The sequence below is a fragment of the Haematobia irritans genome, chromosome 1, assembly GCF_050003625.1.
Source record: "Haematobia irritans isolate KBUSLIRL chromosome 1, ASM5000362v1, whole genome shotgun sequence".
In the NCBI taxonomy this organism is placed as follows: Eukaryota; Metazoa; Arthropoda; class Insecta; order Diptera; family Muscidae; genus Haematobia; species Haematobia irritans.
The window spans coordinates 220424569-220445989 of record NC_134397.1 but is presented as its reverse complement, the minus strand read 5'-3'; the positions used below and the strand labels follow the sequence as shown (position 1 = coordinate 220445989).

At 34.7% G+C, this 21421-nt stretch overlaps 3 protein-coding genes across 3 annotated transcripts in view; 2 read left to right on the top strand and 1 right to left on the bottom strand.

The window, feature by feature from the left end:
- Positions 1-1782: 1782 nt before the first annotated feature.
- LOC142222612 (glutathione S-transferase 2-like) lies at positions 1783-11886 on the top strand. The gene is made up of 2 exons (XM_075292845.1): positions 1783-1912; positions 11129-11886. Exon 2 carries the CDS (start codon positions 11154-11156, stop codon positions 11784-11786), a length of 633 nt encoding a protein of 210 aa, XP_075148960.1. The 5' UTR covers positions 1783-1912; positions 11129-11153; the 3' UTR covers positions 11787-11886.
- The window catches only part of LOC142222611 (glutathione S-transferase 1-1-like), a 28355-nt gene continuing 8776 nt past the window's right edge, over positions 1843-21421 (top strand). Inside the window, exon 1 of the mRNA XM_075292844.1 lies at positions 1843-1912. The gene's annotated coding sequence lies outside the window, so the exon portion shown is untranslated. The remainder of the gene's footprint in view (positions 1913-21421) is intronic.
- On the bottom strand, positions 12543-18202 carry LOC142234937 (uncharacterized). The gene is made up of 4 exons (XM_075306149.1): positions 17960-18202; positions 17074-17887; positions 12927-16983; positions 12543-12819 (listed from the first exon to the last, which is right to left on the bottom strand). Exons 1-4 carry the CDS (start codon positions 18200-18202, stop codon positions 12543-12545), a joined length of 5391 nt encoding a protein of 1796 aa, XP_075162264.1.

Genomic DNA, 21421 nt, shown 5'->3' with positions numbered 1-21421 from the left:
TTGGTCCATATCGGTGCATAATTATATATAGCACCCATATAAATCGATACCCAGATTTGTCCTCCGGAGCCTCTTGGAGGAGCAAAATTCATCCGATCCGGTTGAAATTTGGAACATGGTGTTAGAATGTGGTCTCTAACAAACACGCAAGAATTGCTCCATATCGGTCCATAATTATATATAGCCCCCATATAAACCGTTCCCCAGATTTGATCTCCGGAGCCTCTTGGAGGAGCAAAATTCATCCGATCCGGTTGAAATTTGCAAGGTGGTGTTAGTATAAGGCCGCTAATAACCATGACAAAATTGGTCCATATCGGTCTTTAGTTATATATAGCCGATCCCCAATCACACAAAAATTGGTCCATATCGGTTCATAATCATGGTTGCCACTCGAGCAAAAAATAATCTACCAAAATTTTATTTTTATAGAAAACATTGTCAAAATTTTATTTCTATAGAAAATTTTGCCAAAATTTTATTTCTATAGAAAATTTTACCAAAAGTTTATTTCTATAGAAAATGTTGTCAAAATTTTATTTCTGTAGAAAATTTTGTCAAAATTTTATTTCTATAGAAAATTTTGTCAAAATTTTATTTCTATAGAAAATTTTTTTCCAAATTTTACTTCTATAGAAAATGTTGTCAAAATTTTATTTCTATAGAAAATTTTGTCAAAATTTTACTTCTATAGAAAATTTTGTCAAAATTTTATTTCTATAGAAAAATTTTTCCAAATTTTATTTCTATAGAAATTTTTTTCCAAATTTTACTTCTATAGAAAATGTTGTCAAAATTTTATTTCTATAGAAACTTTAAACTTAATTATATATGTATTTAATAGGCCTTTTTTAGTTTAATATATACCACGTATGGACTATGTGGTATATATTACGGTGTTAGGAAGTTTTAAGATACCTTGCCATCGGCAAGTGTTACCGCAACCCAAGTAATTCGATTCTGGATGACAGTCTTCAGTAGAAGTTTCTACGCAATCCATGGTGGAGGGTACATAAGCTTCGGCTTGGCCGAACTTGCGGCCGTATATACTTGTTATTAATAACTTTTGTATACAGTACTAATTACAAGTAACAGATGTAACAGAAGTAACAGATGTGGATAAATAAAGAAAGAAAACAAAAAAATATTTTTTATTACTTTTTTATCGGTTTCCCTTTTTTTGTAGAACATAACGGTCCAAATTTTGATTTCCTTATTAAACGACCAAATTGTTTGTTTTTTGTAAGATTTGTGCAAAAGAACTTCATTGGAAGTGGAAAAAATTAGTGAGGGATTCCACGAAATATTTGTGGAAAATCTTAAAATTTTTTTTGCAGGGTTATTAATCAAAGATATCTAAGTAAGCTCTTCATTGGAGACTATAATATTTTGGAGCACAGTGTAATCATTCAAAGATATGTTAACCCTCTTAAGCCCCAATTTTTTTGCAAGCTCATAAAATATTTAGTTTTTATTACACAAAAGCAAGATAACGAAAAAAGAAAACTATATACAGTAAAATTCAGTACATGTTTTCTTTAGTTGTAGTTTACTAAAAGCTTTTCGTTTTAACGAAAACTGCCTAACCCCTTTGGCTTTGACTCTAGAGAGTTTATGCCATTCTCATCGCAAAAAATTTGATAAAATATTGTTTTCAACCGTATGTGTTACTCTCACCAATTATCCAATAAGTTGAAAAAAAAAAAACTAATTAATAATTTATAAATCACAATGAATTGTATCATGAATAGACACCAAACATGGGTACCATAAGTACGAATACATAATAAACAAATTGAACAAAATGTTTTGCTTACCAGTCACCAGTAAGTGATTAAATGTCGTAAAGTGTAGAACACCGAGCGCAAAAGCTATCTTTTTAAATCAAAAAGCAACAAAGACAAAACAACAGGTAATCATGCAAAATAGATAAGAATTGACCGAATTCGAGTTATAGCCATATAAGTATAGATAGTTAAAAGTAAATTAAATGAAATGAACCAAGTAAGGAAGGTAGCACACTTAAAGAAAACCACAACTCTATTCGAAATGATCCCACACCTAAAGAAAAATTACTTTCCTCTGGAGCGAAATTTTAAGCAAACGAAATTCCTCTACATATTTTCTAGAAGAGCAAATAAACCTGAACTTATGACAAGCATTGCAACGATTGAAAAATTTTCGACAATCGAAAATTTCGTTCCGGGGAAAAGAACACTGTTCTTTCAGTGTTATTTTCCCCTCAGGTCCGACTCCAATGCTTTTTACAAAAAGTTTTTGGACGTTTTTACTTGAAACATGGCATAATTTCTACTTAAAGTCAAGACGGAATTTGAAAATTAAAGTTGTTGTTAAATCATTTTTAAAGGATGTTGGTAGCACATGAAGAAAGAAGTTGAAAAACAAACGTGTAAATTAAATTTTTCTAATGGAATCAAGTACGCAAAATTCAAATTTAAAGAGAAGCGTGTCTTAAAAGTATGCTTATTTCAATTCTGCGCTTTTTTTGCTCGGAATCAACACCAAAATCATTAGTGTAAAGACAAAAGCCTTGTAATTGGGCATGCTGTTTTCAGTGTGTACGTTTTGAAATTGATTAAAATAAAATATATTTGAGATCTTATATTCCATTGAACTTTCGTCTTAGTCTCGATACTGAGGTCATGTCGAAACTTCTGCACCCAGAAAAAAGTGACCCCTTCTTTAAGTTAAAATGAACTCATTGTGAAGAAAGTTGAACTTCGTATAGCGCCAAAGACATTTTTATTTGTTTGAACGATGTGATTTTCGTAGAAATTAGGAATAATGCATTCCATATATTAGTTAACATTTTCCTATATTTATATACCACTATACTACAGAATGAAAAAATTTAACTAATTTGAATTCATATATGGAATGATTTTATTGAAATTTTTTCATTCATTTCGACAAATCTTACACATTTGTGGTAAAACTTTTACTTCATAATTAGAACTGCTTACCTTCGTTTTTAAATACAATTTTATTTATTTCTATAAGCAATTTTATCTTCAATAAAAGATATGTTTTATTAATATATTGAATATATTTATTAAGAATCAACAGCATCAAATTTCTTTGAAATATTAGTTTATTATTCCACTATTTCCAATTTCCGTGTGATATTATCAACTGTAAAACGCACTTTTTCTTCTTCTTGTACTTTTCACTTTTAATAAGTTGCTGCCTAACGATTTTGTCCTCCTTTTACAATTTCAATACCTACAAATATCATAAAAATCATAAAACATTTTTGTTGCAAAAGGTTAGCGTCACTGAATATTACCTGATAATTGAAGATTCCAAAATGAAGACAAACGAAAGGGTTGTTATTCTGCTGGTGTTTTCTTTCTTTATACACTATCACGAACATTGATAGATTTATTTAAAAAAAACGAAAATTTTTCTCACTAATTTAAAATAACAAATATATTATATATTTTATTTGTTATTTATTATATTATTTTACCATATTATTTTTTAACAATCTCTCCGTATACCAAAACAACGCGATTCCAACTAAAAAAAACAACCGACGCGCAAATATATCGATTACACCCACGCGCAAACACATCGATTACGATGACAGGTATCGATTACAGGTAGACAATAGAAATTTAGGAAAATTTCCTATATTCTAACAAGTGTGTTTCCTTAAGTTTTGAAAGGATTGCATACTTCTTAGTACGAATGAACTAAAATATTTTTCTATGCCAAGTGTTGTTCGTATGTATGAAAAACTTTCTATTATAAAGGAAGTCGCAATTATCATTTTATAAGAAATTTTACTAATTTTGAGGAAACTTGGTTTTAGTTCGGTTTTTGTTTATTTTTACGAATGCTTTGTTATCGGTGAATAAAATTTTCTTTTTCAGTAGTAAATTCTTATACCCAGCGACGAAAATAGTATGAGTAAAATTCCATGCCTTATTCTAGTTAATGAACTATTCCTAACTGCTTACAGTTTAGGATTTTTTTACTGAAACGAGTAAATTTTATTATTTTTCACAAAAATTTACCTTAATGGAAATAAAATGGATAAACTATATTGATGAAAATTTTTTCCTTTAGTTTCGAAGGCACTTTTTTCTGGGTGTGCCAAATCATAGACAACTCTTCAATAAACAAGTATATACTGTAGTAAGTTCGGCCGGGCCGAATCTTAAATTCCCGCCACCATGAGTCAAATATAATAGTTTCCTTTGAAAATTTCAGGGGGGTTTGATGACAGATATTTTCCCAAGCAGATCAGTTCAACCAGTACGCTTCCCACTGATAAATGTAAAGATTTTATCTATGAAGACTACAGTCATCGGCGAAAGTATTTTGACAATTTTTTTTATGAAATATTGAACATCGATTGGTTCTATAATTATATAAAAAATTCGTTATGCCTTCTAAAGTTTCTATGTGGTACGCTCCCGTGTACCCCATTAAGTACATATTTTCTGGGTACCAGTCATAAGCGTAGGAAGGCCTCTGGGGAGGGGGCTTAGACCCCCCCAGAAAAATTTTAGCCCCCCCAGAATTTGAAAACCTATTTACGATTTTCCATTTTTATAAAAAACTAGCGTAACCCGGCCCGCTTCGCTGCGCCTTCCGAAGCGTATTTGGAGGAACATTATGCGTTAACTTAGTCAACTATATCCTTCGTGCTGAAAACAAATTCGAAAAGATTTGAATTCTTTTAAACAAATCGGACTACTTGATTTTTCGTTTATAGGTACAAATACGGCGGGAGAGGGTGTACCCTTTCCTCCAAATTTTTTTAATAATGTTCTGTATTCAAGTAGTTGGACAATCTTCTATATTTCTTGTGAATTTTAAGTGTGGTTTGTCAAGGAAAGGTATCCTTTTTCTCAACAAATCTGAAAATTAAGCACTATATTATCCAATAAATCGGAAAAAGCAAACGTAGTAAAAAATTTTACCACATTAACATTTGCTAAAATGTTGGAAAATGATGTACCCTCTACGTTGGCTACCAATTTCATGTAAATTTAAGTTCTTTACTAAAAAGAAGTCTGGCAGAAGCCTGTGCAAAAATCATAAAATTATGTACCGAGTTCCCATTTATGGACAACCCTCTACTTTCAATTTAAGAAAAAAAAACGGACAAAAGGGCACCCTCTCCCCACCTTCGCACAACACCGACCTGATATCGGACTATCACGTACCCTATATTAATTTCGCAACTACTCAATGGTCCCTATAAATTCTATCGAAGTAAATCGACAAAGTTTATTTCAATTTTCCCTTCCCCAACCAGATATCGAAAAATCATATACCAATTTAAAAATCATGTATAAATTTAATCACCTCCTCCCACGTTCCCTGTAAATTTCAAGTAGATCGGCGATGTTTAAATTTTGCTCTATTGTTTTAAAGGGACGTCACTTTCCCCGATACAATATCGACAAACACCTTAGTGAATAGCACCCCTAACCTTCCCAGAAAATTCTTAAAACTTTCCTTCAAGTGTGGGGCAAGGAAGGTTGCCTCTTCGTTCATAACATTCCCCCACTGCTTTTGTAAATTTCAAGAAAACTTAATTTTTTTTTGCAGTTTTAGAGGAGGACCTCCTCCCCGGCCAAATATCGAAAAGTGATGTAGCGTATCTTTTGTAAACGTCCCAAAAAATGTCAAACAAATTATAAGCCTAAAGGGGCGGCCTCTCTTCCGTCCAAATATCACAAAATCAGGTATCAACTATTAATATCGTAACCTCTCCCCAGTCCTCAAGTAACTCGGTAAAGTTTAATTGTTTCTCTGTATGTACTTAAGAGAAGCGGAGGTCTCCCTATGCCCTTTTATTTTTATTAAAAAATCAGGAACCTGGTATAAATTTCATAACCCGTTTTTTCCGTAAAATTTCAGTCGGGGGAGTTTAGTTTTGTTTGTACTTTCAAAAAAAAAAAAAAATCGGCAAAGGGGAGGTCCCCCTCCCCGACCAAATACCGAAAAATAATGTAGCGGATTTTTGTCTAGATGCCAACCCCAACATTCAATGAAAATTTCAAGCAAATCGCTTAATTTTGTTCCAAGTTTCAAAAAGTAGGGAAAGGGGGAGGTCCCCCTCCCCATCCACATATGAAATCATCAGGTACCCCATATTAATTCCATAACCTCACCACATGTTTTCTGTAAATCTCAGATAATTTAGAGAATTTTAGTTTTTTCACAGTACTTTAAAAAAGTCGAACAAAGGGGAGGCCCCACTCCGCCACCAAATATCGAAATAAAAAGTAGCGGATCTTTGTCTAGATGCCAACATCAATCTTCAATGAAAATTTCAAGCAAATCGGTCAACTTTGGTCTAATTTTCAAAAAGTCGGACAAAGGGGAGGTTCCTCTCCGCGACCATATGTCAAAAAATGAGGTACCCTATTTTCAGCACATGAGTGCCCCCCACGATCTCTGAAAGTTTCAAGTAAATCGGTTCAGCCGTTTTCGCGCCAACCCGGAACATACAAATAAACAAACAAACAAACAAACAAATAAACAAACATAATTTGAATTTTATATATAGAAGATAGAAGATAAACAAGCCCAGCCAAAAAAGCGTCGCCAAAAAAGTAATGAAAATGATCTTTTTGGATCCGGAAGTGGTGCAAAATTGGCGAAGAAGCGTTGAATTTAACATGGGCTTGTCATAGGACGGAAGTCCTCCATTTCAACAACCGTTGCACTGAATTTGCATCACTTCTTTAGGTGTGATCCGAATTCAATGTTTTGAATGTAAATTAAAAAATTCTGTTATATTTTGTCAAATAAATAATTTTTATAATTTTTAATGGATTCTAATGCTTGTCGGAAACGTTTGACCTCAAATATTTTCAAAAATTCACAAGTTTTTCAGAATGGATTTAGAATTTTTTTCGACAAAATTTTAATTATTTGTACCATTTTATGAATTCTTACTTCGTTTTTAAGTTATTTGAAACAAAAAAATTAAAATTCCCATTAAAAGTATGAAAAAACCAAGTTAAAAATTTAAAGAACTTCCTGAGTAGTTAAAATAAAGAACATCATTGGGAGTACATCTTCTGGAAGTGCTTTTAAAGTTGTGTCTTTGGAAGAACTTCCAAATTTTTTATGAAATGAAACATTAATTGAAATATAAATAAATGAAATATAAATTTTTAGCTAGGGGGGCTATAGCCCCCCCTAGGAAAATTGTCTAGCTACGCTAATGGTACCAGTGAAAATCTGAATCGATCCGGCAATGTCCGTCCGTATGTCGAAATCACGCTAACTTCCGAACGAAACGAGCTATCAACTTGTAACTTGATACAAGTAACTTTTATTGTTAAAGGTCTGTGTCTATTGTCAATGGGCCATATCGGTATAGCGCCCATTTAAACCGACTCCAAAATTTGATTTCAGCAGTCTCTTAGAAGAGAAACTTTCATCCGATCCATATACGCCCTCTTACAACCATGTAAATATTGGTCCATTCGCTCCATAATTATACATATACCCCCTAGGAATCGATCCCCAGATTTGACTTCTTGAGCCTCTTATATGAGTATGTTAATTGTCATTCGACAATTAATATTAGTCAATAATTATATATAGCACTCATAAAAACCAATACCAGTATTTGACTTCTGGAACTTTTTGGAAGACAAAATTTCATCCGATCCGCTTAAAATTGGGTACAAAATTTCCCAAACCCATATGCACGATTTGGTCCATATCGGCCCATAACAGGTTGGCTGATAAGTCCCCGGTCTAACAAAGAAAAACACGTTTTTTTGTCAAAATTCGTTTTTATTATTCAACATAGTACTCTTCAAGAGCGATGCAACGATTATAACGACGTTCCAATTTTTTGATACCATTTTGGTAGTACTCCTTCGGTTTTGCCTCAAAATAGGCCTCAGTTTCGGTGATCACCTCTTCATTGCAGCCAAATTTTTTTTCCCTGCGAGCATCCTTTTGAGGTCTGAGGATAAGAAAAAGTCGCTGGGGCCAGATCTGGAGAATACGGTGGGTGGGGAAGCAATTCGAAGCCCAATTCATGAATTTTTGCCATCGTTCTCAATGACTTGTGGCACGGTGCTTTGTCTTTGTGGAACGACACTTTTTTCTTCTTCATATGGGGCCGTTTTGCCGCGATTTCGACCTTCAAACGCTCCAATAACGCCATATAATAGTCACTGTTGATGGTTTTTCCCTTCTCGATAATCGATAAAAATTATTCCATGCGCATCCCAAAAAACAGAGGCCATTACTTTCCACGCTTCGGAGACGGTTCAACGGTCGCTGTCCACTCAGCCGACTGTCGATTGGACTCAAGAGTGTAGTGATGGAGCCATGTTTCATCCATTGGCACATATCGACGGAAAAACTCGGGTGTATTACCATTAGCGTAGCTAGACAATTTTCCTAGGGGGGGCTATAGCCCCCCTAGCTGAAAATTTATAGACTGAACTTCTATTAATGTTTTATTTCATAAAAATGAATAACAATATAGGCATCAAAATAACTCGACAATTAATTTATAATAAAGCAACTAAAAGTAGTTCCACACTTTTCCCAGCAAAAAAATTTGGAGTTGTTCTAAAGGCACAACTTTAAAAGCACTTCCAAAAATGTCCTCACAAAGAAGTTAATTATTTTAACTACACAGGGTGTTTTTTTACTTCATTTTTTTCATATTTTAATGCGTAATTTTTTGTTTTCTTTAAAAAAAAGTAAGAACAAAATAAAATGGTACAAATTATTAAAATTTGCCACAAAAATGCTAAATTCATTATAGAAATTTTTATAGAATTTTTGAAAATATTCGAGGGAAACGTTTCAAACAAGCGTTAGAATGCATTAAAAATCATAAAAAATATAAAAACTAATTATTTTGGAAAATGTAACAAAATTTTTTAATTTACATTCAAAACACTGAATTTGGATCACTTCTTAAGTGATGCAAATTCATTGCAACGGCTGTTGAAACGGTTTCACATTCGTTCTATGACAATTTCATATTACATTCATCGCTTCTCCGCCAATTTTGCACCACTTCCGGACCCAAAAAGAACGTTTTAACTTCTTTTTGGCTATGCTTTTTTGAAGCATTATTAAGATATTAATTTATGAGAGAATAGTATCAATTACTATTTTTTTAATTAAATTGACTAAACCAGACTAAAGAAAATAATAACGGACCTTTAGTTATTCAACTAAATCAAAAGTTCAACCACAGATTTATTTTATAAATATCAGATTTCAAACATTGCCATCGTCAACTGCTACCACAACCAAAGTAATTCGATTGTGCATGAAAGTCTTTAGCGGAACTTTGTGCGGTTGTATATACTAGTTTAATTTTTAGAAAAATGTAAAATCGTAAATAGATTTTCAAATTCTGGGGGGGGCTAAAATTTTTCTGGGGGGGTCTAAGCCCCCTCCCCAGAGGCCTTCCTACGCTTATGTGTATTACGAGTTAACAGCTGCAAACACCGCTCAGAATCATCCACACGTTGTTGTTGTTGGTCAAATGTGAGCTCGCGCGGCACCCATTGTGCACAGAGTTTCCACATATCCAAATATTGATGAATGTTATGACCAACACATTCCTTTGATATCTTTAAGGCCTCTGCTACCTCGATCAACTTCATTTTACGGTCATTCAAAATCATTTTGTGGATTTTTTGATGTTTTCGTCGGTAACCACATCTTTGGGGCGTCCACTGCGTTCACCGTCCTCCGTGCTCATTTCACTACACTTGAATTTTGCATACCAATCAATTATTGTTGGTTTCCCTGGGGCAGAGTCCGGAAACTCATTATCAAGCCAAGTTTTTGCTTCCACCGTATTTTTTCCCCTTCAGAAAACAGTATTTTATCAAAACACGAAATTCCTTTTTTTCCATTTTTTGCACAATAACAAAAGTTGCTTCACAAAAGACGCTCTATCTCACAAACTAATTGACTTACAGACGTCAAATTTTGACACGAATCATTTGAAGGTTGGTACTAAACAATAATAATATGCATTTAATGCTAGCGACGCCATCTATGTGTCAGACCGGGGACTTATCAGCCAACCTGTTAACTTGACACAAGTAGCTTTTATTGTTAAAGGTCTGTGTCTATTGCCAATGGGCGATCCAAAATTTGATTTCAGCAGTCTCTTAGAAGAGAAACTTTCATCCGATCCATTTGAAATTTGGTGAGTGATGTGTCTATACGCCCTCTTACAACCATGCACATATTGCTCCATTTCAGTCCATAATTATACATAGACCCCATAGGAATCGATCCCCAGATTTGACTTTTGGAGCCTCTCATATGAGTAATTGTCATTCGACAATTAATATTAGTCCATAATTATACATATCACTCATAAAAGCCAATACCAGGATTTGACTTCTGGTAGGCTTTTGGAGGACAAAATTTCATCCGATCCGCTTAAAATTGGGTACAAGATTTCCCAAACCCATACACTAATAGAAACATTTTCGTTATATTAACGAAATTTGTCATTAAAAGTGAGCCAATGAAACAGGTTCGTTAATACAATGGAATTTTTCGTTCTTATGACGAACTTTGTAATAATCAACGTAACGTTTCATACTATTAACGAATATTTTCATTGTATTAATGAAAATGTTTCTTTATATCAATGAAAAAGTTTTGTTGGCTTAATTTTAATGAAATTTTCTTTGTGTGTATGCACAATTTGGTCCATATCGGCCCATAATTATATTTGGCTCCCATCAGATTTGACTTCCGGAGCCTCCTCATCCGATCGGGTTGGAATTTGGAACGCGTCTCCACCATCTAACAACCATATCGGACCACTTTAATAGCCCTCATATAAAAGATCCCCAAATTTTTATGAGAAAAATTACAATTTAGAAGACAAGGATAAGAAGTTTTAAGATGCCTTGCCATTGGCAATTGATATTACAACTCAAGCAATTCTTTTATGGATGACAGTCTCAATTAGAAATTTTGTATGTAATCCATGGTGGAGGGTACCTCAGATTCGGCCTGGCCGAACTTTCGACTGTATGTATTTGTTTTTACTCCATTAATTGCGGCTAATTAACATTGATTATTGTATATTATTTTATTTCTCTCATTTTCTCTCTCATTCTAGGTATATTCTATTAAAAAATCTAATTATGGATTTCTACTACCTAGCAGTCTCAGCCCCTTGCCGAGCGGTTATTATGACTGCCAAAGCAATAGGCATTGAATTGAATAAAAAACCTCTAGATCTCTATGGTGGTGAACATTTAAAACCGGAATTTCTTAAAATCAATCCACAACACACCATACCAACATTGGTCGATAATGGTTTTGCCATATGGGAGTCTCGAGCCATAATGATTTATTTGGTCGAAAAATATGGCAAAGAAAATGATCCCCTATATCCCAATTGCCCTCAAAAGAGGGCTGTGATAAATCAACGTCTCTATTTTGATATGGGATCGTTATATAAAAGTTTTGCCGAGTTCTTTTATCCCCAGATAAAAGAGAAGAAACCAGCAGATCCAGAATTACAAAAGAAATTCGAAGATGCTATGGAATTTTTAAATACTTTCTTAGCTGGATCTAAATATGCTGCTGGTGATACTATGACTTTGGCTGATTTATCTTTGCTGGCTACTGTCAGCACTATTGAAATAGCTCAAATAGATTTTAGTAAATATGAACATTTGACCAAGTGGTATACTAACATCAAGGATACAGCACCAGGAGCTGATGAAAATTGGGCTGGATGTTTGGAATGCAGGAAATTTGTTAAAAAATAAACGAATAAAATTATGGCTCTGCAAATATTTAGAAAAAAAAAATATTTTGTTGTTTTTTATTTTAAATAAAACAAATATCAGAAATTTCAAAACGATTAAATTATGTAATTATTCTTAAAACAAGATATTGGTGGAGGGGTCACCATGGGTGATCATGTTTAGGTCAATGACAAGCAGACGTGTCTTTCCCACAGGGCACTCTGGGCACGTGCCCAGGGCCCCGTGATAAATAAGGGCGCCTTGCTCCTGCCACACGCTCACAAAAAATCGCTTCTGTAACATATACTCCCAACCATATTTTGCTTCAAGCATATACATTTTTGGGTATTGCCCAAACATTTATATGTTTGATCTCTTCCAATATATAATATGTTTGAAAGCATATTAGTCTAAACAATATATGTTTGGGTAGTCTAAGTTCCAAACATTTTGTATTTTTGCATCCAAATTCAATAATGTTGTCTTCTAAAAAACAATATGTTATTATGTGAACATATAATATGTTTGGAAGCATTTTGCACCCAAAAATATTATATGCTTAAAAAAAATTCTCCCAAACAATATTGTGCTCAAAATTTTATTTATTTATTTATATATTTACAATCATATCGAATTATGAAAATAAGCAGGTAATATAGGTGCTGGAGAAAACAAGAGCTTTTTCTTGTCTCTGAAATGAGATTCCAAACTCACTGACCAATGTTAGTAAAACACAAAATATTCTTTAAAGTGCTAAGTCAAAATTCAATTTCACTTTTATTTTGTATTTATCTTTATGCGTACAATGTTTACACTTGTTGATCTGAGCTGAGCTGTAGGCAGAGTGTGTGATAAAGTTTTCTCAGTTTCTCTCGTTCCCTTTGTTCGACCAACAGACTGCACATAAATTGTCGTGCACAAACTACGTTTTTTATGCATAGGTTTTTGATGCATGTCGCAGCTAACGGAAAACAAATTGCAGATTACTTGAGTTGTTTTTATCGATTGCTTATGTTGTGTGTTCTCATTAAGCAACCCAGTTGGACAGTGGAATCTATTATGAATTAAAGAGAGTGCTAAAATTCAAAGTATACTTGACTTATGATGTTTGATTCCAACATTCTCCCCCGCCTTGAAAGTTGGTTTCAACACTGATATTACATTGAAATTGGAAGTTTGCAAAGCTTGGTAATTGATCTCTTGAATGTGCCATCTGCTGTCTTTACTGTGACGACCCGCACATATCCATCGTCCCCTGGACTGCAACTGATTACTCTTGCTAGTGGCCACTTTAGTGGTGGAACATTTTCCTCTTTCAAGAGAACTAAATCATTGACTTGGAGGTTGATCATTGTTGTTGACCATTTGGTTTTTTGTTGCAAGGTCTTCAAATATTCGTTTCTCCATCTATCCCAGAATTGTTGTTGGATCCATTGTACCATTTGGTATCTTTTCAATGAGGCTGGATTCACTTGGACAACTGATGGTTCTGCGAGTGTCGTTAGTGGACGGCCAATTAAAAAGTGGGCTGGAGTGAGCGGTCTAAGGTCATTGGGGTCAGATGAGAGAGGGGTTAGTGGGCGGCTGTTTATGATCGCTTCGGATTGGCAGCATACAGTATGCATTTCGTCGTGTGACAATATATGGTTGCCAATTGTGCGTCGTATGTAATGTTTTGCTTGCTTGACAGCACTTTCCCACAAGCCCCCAAAATGCGGAGACCTAGGTGGTATAAATCTCCAAGTAATGCCAGCTTCACCACAAGCTTCATTTACCATTTTGTAGTGGTCGTCGGACATGAAAGATTTCAACATTTCTCGAAGCTCTCGATTTGCGCCTATAAAATTTGTTGCGTTGTCCGAATAAATGGTCGAACAATGACCCCTCCTGGCGATGAATCTTTTCAGTGCACTTATGAACGATTGAGTGGTCAGTTCAGGGACTAACTCCAAATGGACGGCCTTCACCGAGAAACAAATGAACACAGCCAAATAAACCTTTGACAATGGGCGACCACGAAGCCTAGAAGTGAGGGAAAAAGGTCCACAATAATCCACCCCACAGATAAGAAATGGAAATGACCGCTCCACTCGGTCACTTGGAAGAGATCCCATTACTTGGTATTCTGTGGTTGGTCGACATCGGAAACATAATACGCATTGATGTATAACTTGCCTTATAACGTTCCTACCGTTGATGATCCAAAATTGATCGCGAAGTATGTTATGAAGAGACTGAGCACCAGCGTGTAGATTTCTGACATGGAAGTAGTTGATAATCGTTCTCACGAAGGGGTGGTGGCCTGGCAAGAGAATTGGATGCTTAGCATTGAACGGTAGAGATGAATTTTTAAGTCTCCCACCAACCAACAAAAGCCCATTATAAAGAAATGGTGAGAGCTGAATTAATTTCGAATGACTATGTAATGGTCTTTTGTTGCAGAGCAAGTTTATCTCATGTGAGAATGATACCATTTGAATGATGCGACATATAAGTGAAAGTGACGAATTCATTTCATTGACATTTATTGCACCGTCTGTGCTTTGCTTATTTTTTGTTGAATTCAGAAACCGGTTTACATATGCAAAAATTCTTAATAGTTTTTCATACCTGTTCACATATTTGTGGCTACTTATGATGTCTTCTACAGCAGACGACATTAGACTGGTTACGTCTTGGACAGTATCAAGTTCTGTTGACATATGGTGTTGTTTTGGCCAGTTGGTTTGTTGATGTTTCAAAAATTCTGGACCCTGAAACCAAAATTCTTTGTTTTCATTATTAACGTTTGTTCCACGGGAAAGTAAATCAGCTGGGTTCAGATTTGATGGCACATGTTGCCAAATACAATCATGTGTAAGCCTTTGTATTTTTTCGACTCTGTTTGAAATAAGAGACTGCCAACGTGACGGCTCATTAGATATCCAGGCAAGTGTTATTGTTGAGTCGGACCAGCAAAAGATTTTGTGAGGTGCATTTGGAAATGAGGGTTTTATTGAATGAAGTAGCTCGCTCCCCAATAAAGCGGCACAAAGTTCGAGCCTGGGAAGGCTTGTGTCCTTAATGGGAGCCACTTTCGATTTGGCACATAATAATTTACTCTCTATGGTATTGGTTGTAGTTACGGCATATATACAGGCTCCATAGGCTCTTTTGCTTGCGTCCACAAAAACATGAACACAGGTGTTTTCGTTAAATGTCACATACCGTGGTATCAAAAGTCGACTTACCAGGGCTAATTCCTTGCGAATGTGGCTCCATTCTGAAAATATGTCGTGTGGCACACTCTCGTCCCAATGGATCTTCAGTCTCCATAACTCTTGCATTAGGATTTTGCACCTTGATATGATAGGATTTACGAACCCTATTGGGTCAAAAAAGCTCGCCATTTGTGCTAAAATGGACCTCTTTGTGGTGTTCGAACATTCTGAGTTACTGTATGAAAAGCTGAAGACATCATCTGTTGGCGACCATTTCAAGCCCAAAGTTTTGATATAGTGCATATATTCCACTTCCACAATTTCTTCTCGCTCGGATGGGTGAATGTCGGACAGGACGCTTTCTTTATTTGAAGCAAATTTTCTTAATGGGAATCCACCACATTTTAATACTTCAATAACTTCCTTCATAATTATTTTTAACTCTTCAACTGTGTCGGCGCCTGTCATCAAATTATCTACGTAAAAGTCACGCAGTACTGCCTTTGCTCCTAGCGGATATCTCTCCAATCCTTCCTTACCAGTTTGCTGGAGACATTTTACGGCTAAATACGGTGCGCAACTTGTACCATATGTAACTGTTTTCAAGTTGTATGTTTCCACTTGTTTGCTAGTATGTTCTCTCCACAAAATACTTTGCCACTTTTGGTCTGATTCATCCACAAGCACTTGTCGGTACATTTTAGCGATGTCAGCCACCAGAACAAATTTGTGGTACCGAAATCGAGTGAGAATTGTAAAGATATTGTCTTGAAGAGTTGGCCCGACTAATAATAAGTCGTTTAAAGACTTACCATTTGTTGTTGCACACGATGCATCAAACACAACTCTTAGTCGAGTGGTGCTACTGTCCGGCTTTACGACGCAATGGTGGGGAATATGATACAAAACATCGTTTTGCTTTGAAACACACATGTGATTGAGTTCCATGTACTCCTTCATAAAACGATGATATTCGTTTTTAATTTCATTATCACGGTCAAGTCTTGATTCCAAATGGAACAGTCTTCTTTGAGCTCTTTGACGAGATTGTCCCAATACTGGGGAGGTAGATTTAAAGGGCAAACGTACAATGAACTTATTTGTTTGTGGGCACCTTCTAGTCGTCTCATGAAAAAATTTTTCACACTCTAGCTCTTCTAACGATAAAATCGATTTTCGACTAGGCTCATGATTTTCTAGATTCCAAAATAATTCCAACAGTTTATCAAGCAAAGGTTCGGATGATGACGAAAGACTGGGATTATACTTCAATTCTGTAGATTTGCCTTGGCTTTGGGGTGTTATGTTAGCCTCTGTTACATGAGTTGAAACGGAACGTTGATGTTGCAAACTACCTTCAATAGAACCTGTGACAATCCATCCTAATTTTGTTTTCATAAAGTTTGGCTGATTTTCAATTTTTATTCTTCCTACCATGAGCACCTCCCAAAATAAGTCCACTCCCAATAATATGTCAATAGATGATGGTATATTAAAGTATTTGTCAGCTAAAGGTATGTTGGCTGGAATCTTCCAGCTCGTGACGTCTACAAATTGATTTGGGTGACAAGATGAAATTGTAGGAATTATGACCGCTTCAAAAGTTGGTGAAAAGGCTGTAGTCAAAGACTTGGCAGTGATAGTGCAAGTATGGTTGGCACAAAACACGTCGGTCCCTCCAATACCACTAATTTTTGTGTTAACTCTTTTTCGCATAACTTTCAATTGATTTGCCATTCTCTCAGTGATGAAATTGGACTGGGAACAAGAATCTAACAAAGCTCTGGCCATTGTTGATATTCCATTCGCTGCGCATATTTCTACTATGGCGGTTGCAAGAATAACAGCAGCATTTTCCTTGGATGTTTGAAGAGCTATAGATTCATTTGTTGTAGCGTTTGCGTCATCAACATTTTCTTGGGTCGCAGCACCAACTTCTGACAATGTCTCTTTGTGAAGTAAAGTGTGGTGTAAGCCATTACAGTGTTGGCACCTGTTTTGGGAGGGACACAATTTCGCTATGTGGTTGAATCCGAGACAATTTAAACAAAGCTTTAACCTCTTGACCTCTCTAAATCGATTCGCGATATTCATATCAAGAAACTTACTACAATGGAAGGGATTATGACTCGGACCAATGCCACAAAGTATGCACTTTGAATGTTCACTACTTGTAATAAAGGAGGAAGCAATTCTTCTGGGGACTTGTTGATGTGAATGAGATTGAACTTGTTTTTGCTGCTCACGAACAGCATTACTGTGCGTGATTTCCACAATCTCTAGCGTCTTGCAACGTCGTTCTAAAAAATTAGACAAATTGTCCCAATTTGGCAATTGAAAAGATGTGGAAGATTTGTTTAAGTCACATGAAAAATATATGTCATCTTCCCATTTTGATTGTGACTCTTTATCGAGCTTCGAAACTATCAAGTGTAATAAAACTCCATCAGCAATTTGATCGGGTGATGCAAATGATCTCAAAGCCCGGAGACTGGAGTTAATATTATCTATAAACAACCGAATTGAAGCTACTGTCGGTTTCTGAATGCTTTGCAATTGAAACATATTAAGCAAGTGAGCTTGAAAAATTAGCCTTTTGTTATCAAACCGTTGTTTTAACATATCCAAAGCACTCTCATAGTTATCCGCTGTCACTTCCAATGATTGTATAAGTCGAGCTGCTGTATCTGTTAAACATGACTTTAAGTATTGGAACTTTGCGATGTTCGACAATTCCGGATTTTCATGAACTAACTCGCAAAACATATTGTAGAAGCCCATCCACTCTTTATAATCACCACTGAATTTGGTCAACTGCAACGTTGGCAGATGAGGCCGATGTGCCACTAGTGATGGTTGCTGTACCACCCGTGTGCTTGACATGACAGTATCCGATAGATTAAACCCTTGTGTAGACAACCGCTCTAAAATTGTTGTTTTTATGTCAAAATATGCATTTTCAAATTTTATTCGGTGATTTTGATCAAATTGTGCTTCGTCAAGAGACTCGAGCTCTCCTTGAATCTTTTCAAAGAAGTCGTATTGTCTTTCCCATAGAGACAATTTCACATCCAATTGATGAGACGACATTTGCATGAGTTTAGCCTTTTCTGTTTGTAATCCCATAATCCGTTTAACTAGATGGTCGCGTTGCAATGTTTTTGTTCTAATGCTGCCTATGCCACCAGAGGCACACGACGATTCATCAATGCTAATTTGGTTCTGTGCGTTCTGCATAATTACCTCAGCCTAAGACATAAAACCCTTCACTAAAGATAATACACGGTGCACTATCCGGTTCGAAGGACCTTGGAGAAAACAAGAGCTTTTTCTTGTCTCTGAAATGAGATTCCAAACTCACTGACCAATGTTAGTAAAACACAAAATATTCTTTAAAGTGCTAAGTCAAAATTCAATTTCACTTTTATTTTGTATTTATCTTTATGCGTACAATGTTTACACTTGTTGATCTGAGCTGAGCTGTAGGCAGAGTGTGTGATAAAGTTTTCTCAGTTTCTCTCGTTCCCTTTGTTCGACCAACAGACTGCACATAAATTGTCGTGCACAAACTACGTTTTTTATGCATAGGTTTTTGATGCATGTCGCAGCTAACGGAAAACAAATTGCAGATTACTTGAGTTGTTTTTATCGATTGCTTATGTTGTGTGTTCTCATTAAGCAACCCAGTTGGACAGTGGAATCTATTATGAATTAAAGAGAGTGCTAAAATTCAAAGTATACTTGACTTATGATGTTTGATTCCAACAGGTGCTAACAACATAGGTTTTCGACCTGAATGCTCAAAATTTTGTTTCTGGCCAATTGTATATTCCCCCAAATCTTTCTCACTTCCACGAGATTTTTTAGTTCTTAGCACCTTTTTCTGTAATACAAACATTGTAGAAGAAATTATTCAATTGTATGATTTTTTATTTTATTTTAATTTTACCTTTTGCCGGACGGGGATTCGAACAGCAGACCACACAGTTTGTAAGGATCAAAGAAGTAGCTGATCAATTGCCCAAGGAAAAATAAAATGTTAATTTTGTAATAACAAGCAACAACCACCAACTTAATTCAATATCGTTCCCTGTTAAATAGCGCTCCAAGCTACTAAACACATATATGTTTATGAGCTATTTCTAAATTAATATATGTTTGCATCCAAGCATATTATATTTACAAACATTTTATGTCACAAACATAATATGTTCTAACATATTAACATATATGTCCCAAACATGTTATGCTAGTTTATGAACATTATATGCTTGCACTCAAAAATATTGTGTTTAAAAATTTGTGTTCCAAACATATAATGTTTATAGCCAAACATATGAAAAACAGTCTTTTTCATCAGTGCTTTTAAAGCGTATTTTTGCCTCCAATCCCCAAGTGCGTCCATGCTTAGCATTATAGTTTCTCTTAAAAGTATTGACCTAAGATGAAAGATAATACAAACTAAAGTTTAGGTCACAAAATTTACAAAATATTAAGCTATTTTTTTTTAACAAAAAGAAGTCCATAATCTTTGGCTTAATTTGTATACCCGGCTGCTCATCCGTTCGTCTGTTGAAATCTTGCAAACTTCCGAAATCAACAGGCTATATAATTTATAATTAATTATTATTTATAATTAATTATTATTAATTTGTCCATAAAATTATAATTAATTTTATGGACAAAGAAGATTAAGGAACTTGATCAATTTAGTCATTGAGGAAAAGCCATATACAATTCTATAACACGATGGGGCGAATGAACTTTTCCACAGTTTCTAGTATAGATAACTCAATTTGGGCCCTCTATACATACAAAAAAACATTCTGATTCAATCACGAAATTAAATGATCCAATTAATTTTTAAATTGAAATGTCTTGAATAACGAAAATTATAGTATCAGTCACAGTTGATACTATAATTGGGCATAAAAAAAATTATTGATTAAAAAATTAATTGATTTCATTAGCAAATTTCAATTAATTTTTTAATTCAATTAAAAAGTTAATTGATGTTGATTGCAAACTCAAATAGTTTTTTAATTAAAATTGTTCAATTACTTTCTGAATTGGCTTAGAGTTTTTAGTTTGATTAGCAATTGATTGTTTGAAATATATTTTTAATTAAAAATTTAAAAAATGTTCATCACTTAGTCTTCCGAGTTTGATTAAAAAGTTTATTGTATTGTATTAATTTTTTAATTAAAAATTATAAAATTTTAAATCATTGACAAAATTATGTTCTATCTTGAGTAAAAAGTTAATTGTATCAATTATATTATTAACTGAAAAAATTTTCAACTTCAATTAACTTTTTAATTGGAAATATTTTGGTGATATTTTTTTGTAATGAAGAAAACATATAGGAATTATTTCCCCTTAAATCGTATTATCATTAATCCCACTTTAATCTATCGGCTGGAAACTTTGTACAAATAGTTATTTTTGATATACATATGTTAGGTCGAATGGGCCATATCGAACCACTTATAGGTATAACCCCCATAGAATCCAACCCCCAGATTTGTCTTGCGGCGTCTTTTGGAAATGGAAATTCCAGCGCCAAAATAGCGTTTGGATATTTTTAATTAAATTCTTTATAATTTTTGTTATATAAAGGGACAAAATTTTGCGTAAACCAGAACAGGTAATGGATTATAACTGGCACTGCAAAAGATCAGAGCAAGCCTTTCATGTCAACCTGGAGAAGACGCCCAGCAAAAAAAGCGTCGCCAAAAATGTAATGAAAATGTCCTTTTTGGATCCGGAAGTGGTGCAAAATTGACGCAGAAGCGATGAATTTAACATGGGCTTGTCATAGGAGGGAAGTCCCCCATTTCAACAGCCGGTGCACTGAATTTGCACCACTTCTTTAGGTGTGATCCGAATTCAATGTTTTGGGTGTAAATTAAAAAATTGTGTGATATTTTGTCAAATAAATAATTTTTATAAATTTTTATAATTTTTAATGGATTCTAACACTTGTCTGAAACGTTTGGCCTCAAATATTTACAAAAATTCACAATTTTTTCTGATTGGATTTAGCATTTCTTTCGACAAAATTTAAACAATTTGTACCATTTTATGAATTCTTAAACTGTTTTTAACCAATTTGAAACAAAAAAAGTTAAAATTACCCATTAAAAATATGAAAAAAGCATGTTATAAAAAATTGAATGAAAAGAACTTCCTGTGTAGTTAAAATAAAGAACATCATTGGAAGTACATCTTCTGGAAGTGCTTTTAAAGTTGTGCCTTTGGAAGAACTTCCAAATTTTTTTGCTGGGCGGTTATTCCGTCCTATTCAACAAAACGACAAGTAAGACACCATGAACGCCTTCAAAGGTCATGACTATCGCTGGACTCTGTTGTGATCTCCATAGACTACGTGGGTAAAACAATCGCAGGGCTGTACTATGCCGAATTAGTGGGACGATTCAAAATCGAATCCAAGGC

Bases quoted from the DNA above. Each gene is read 5' to 3' on its own strand.
- LOC142222612 (XM_075292845.1), top strand. From the start codon at position 11,154: ATGGATTTCTACTACCTAGCAGTCTCAGCCCCTTGCCGAGCGGTTATT.
- LOC142234937 (XM_075306149.1), bottom strand. From the start codon at position 18,202: ATGCAGAACGCACAGAACCAAATTAGCATTGATGAATCGTCGTGTGCC. The intron at 17,888-17,959 runs GCACAATTTGAT...ACAATTTTAGAG, and splicing joins AGCTCGAGTCTCTTGACGAA to CGGTTGTCTACACAAGGGTT. The intron at 16,984-17,073 runs GTAAGTTTCTTG...TCAACCACATAG, and splicing joins TCATAATCCCTTCCATTGTA to CGAAATTGTGTCCCTCCCAA.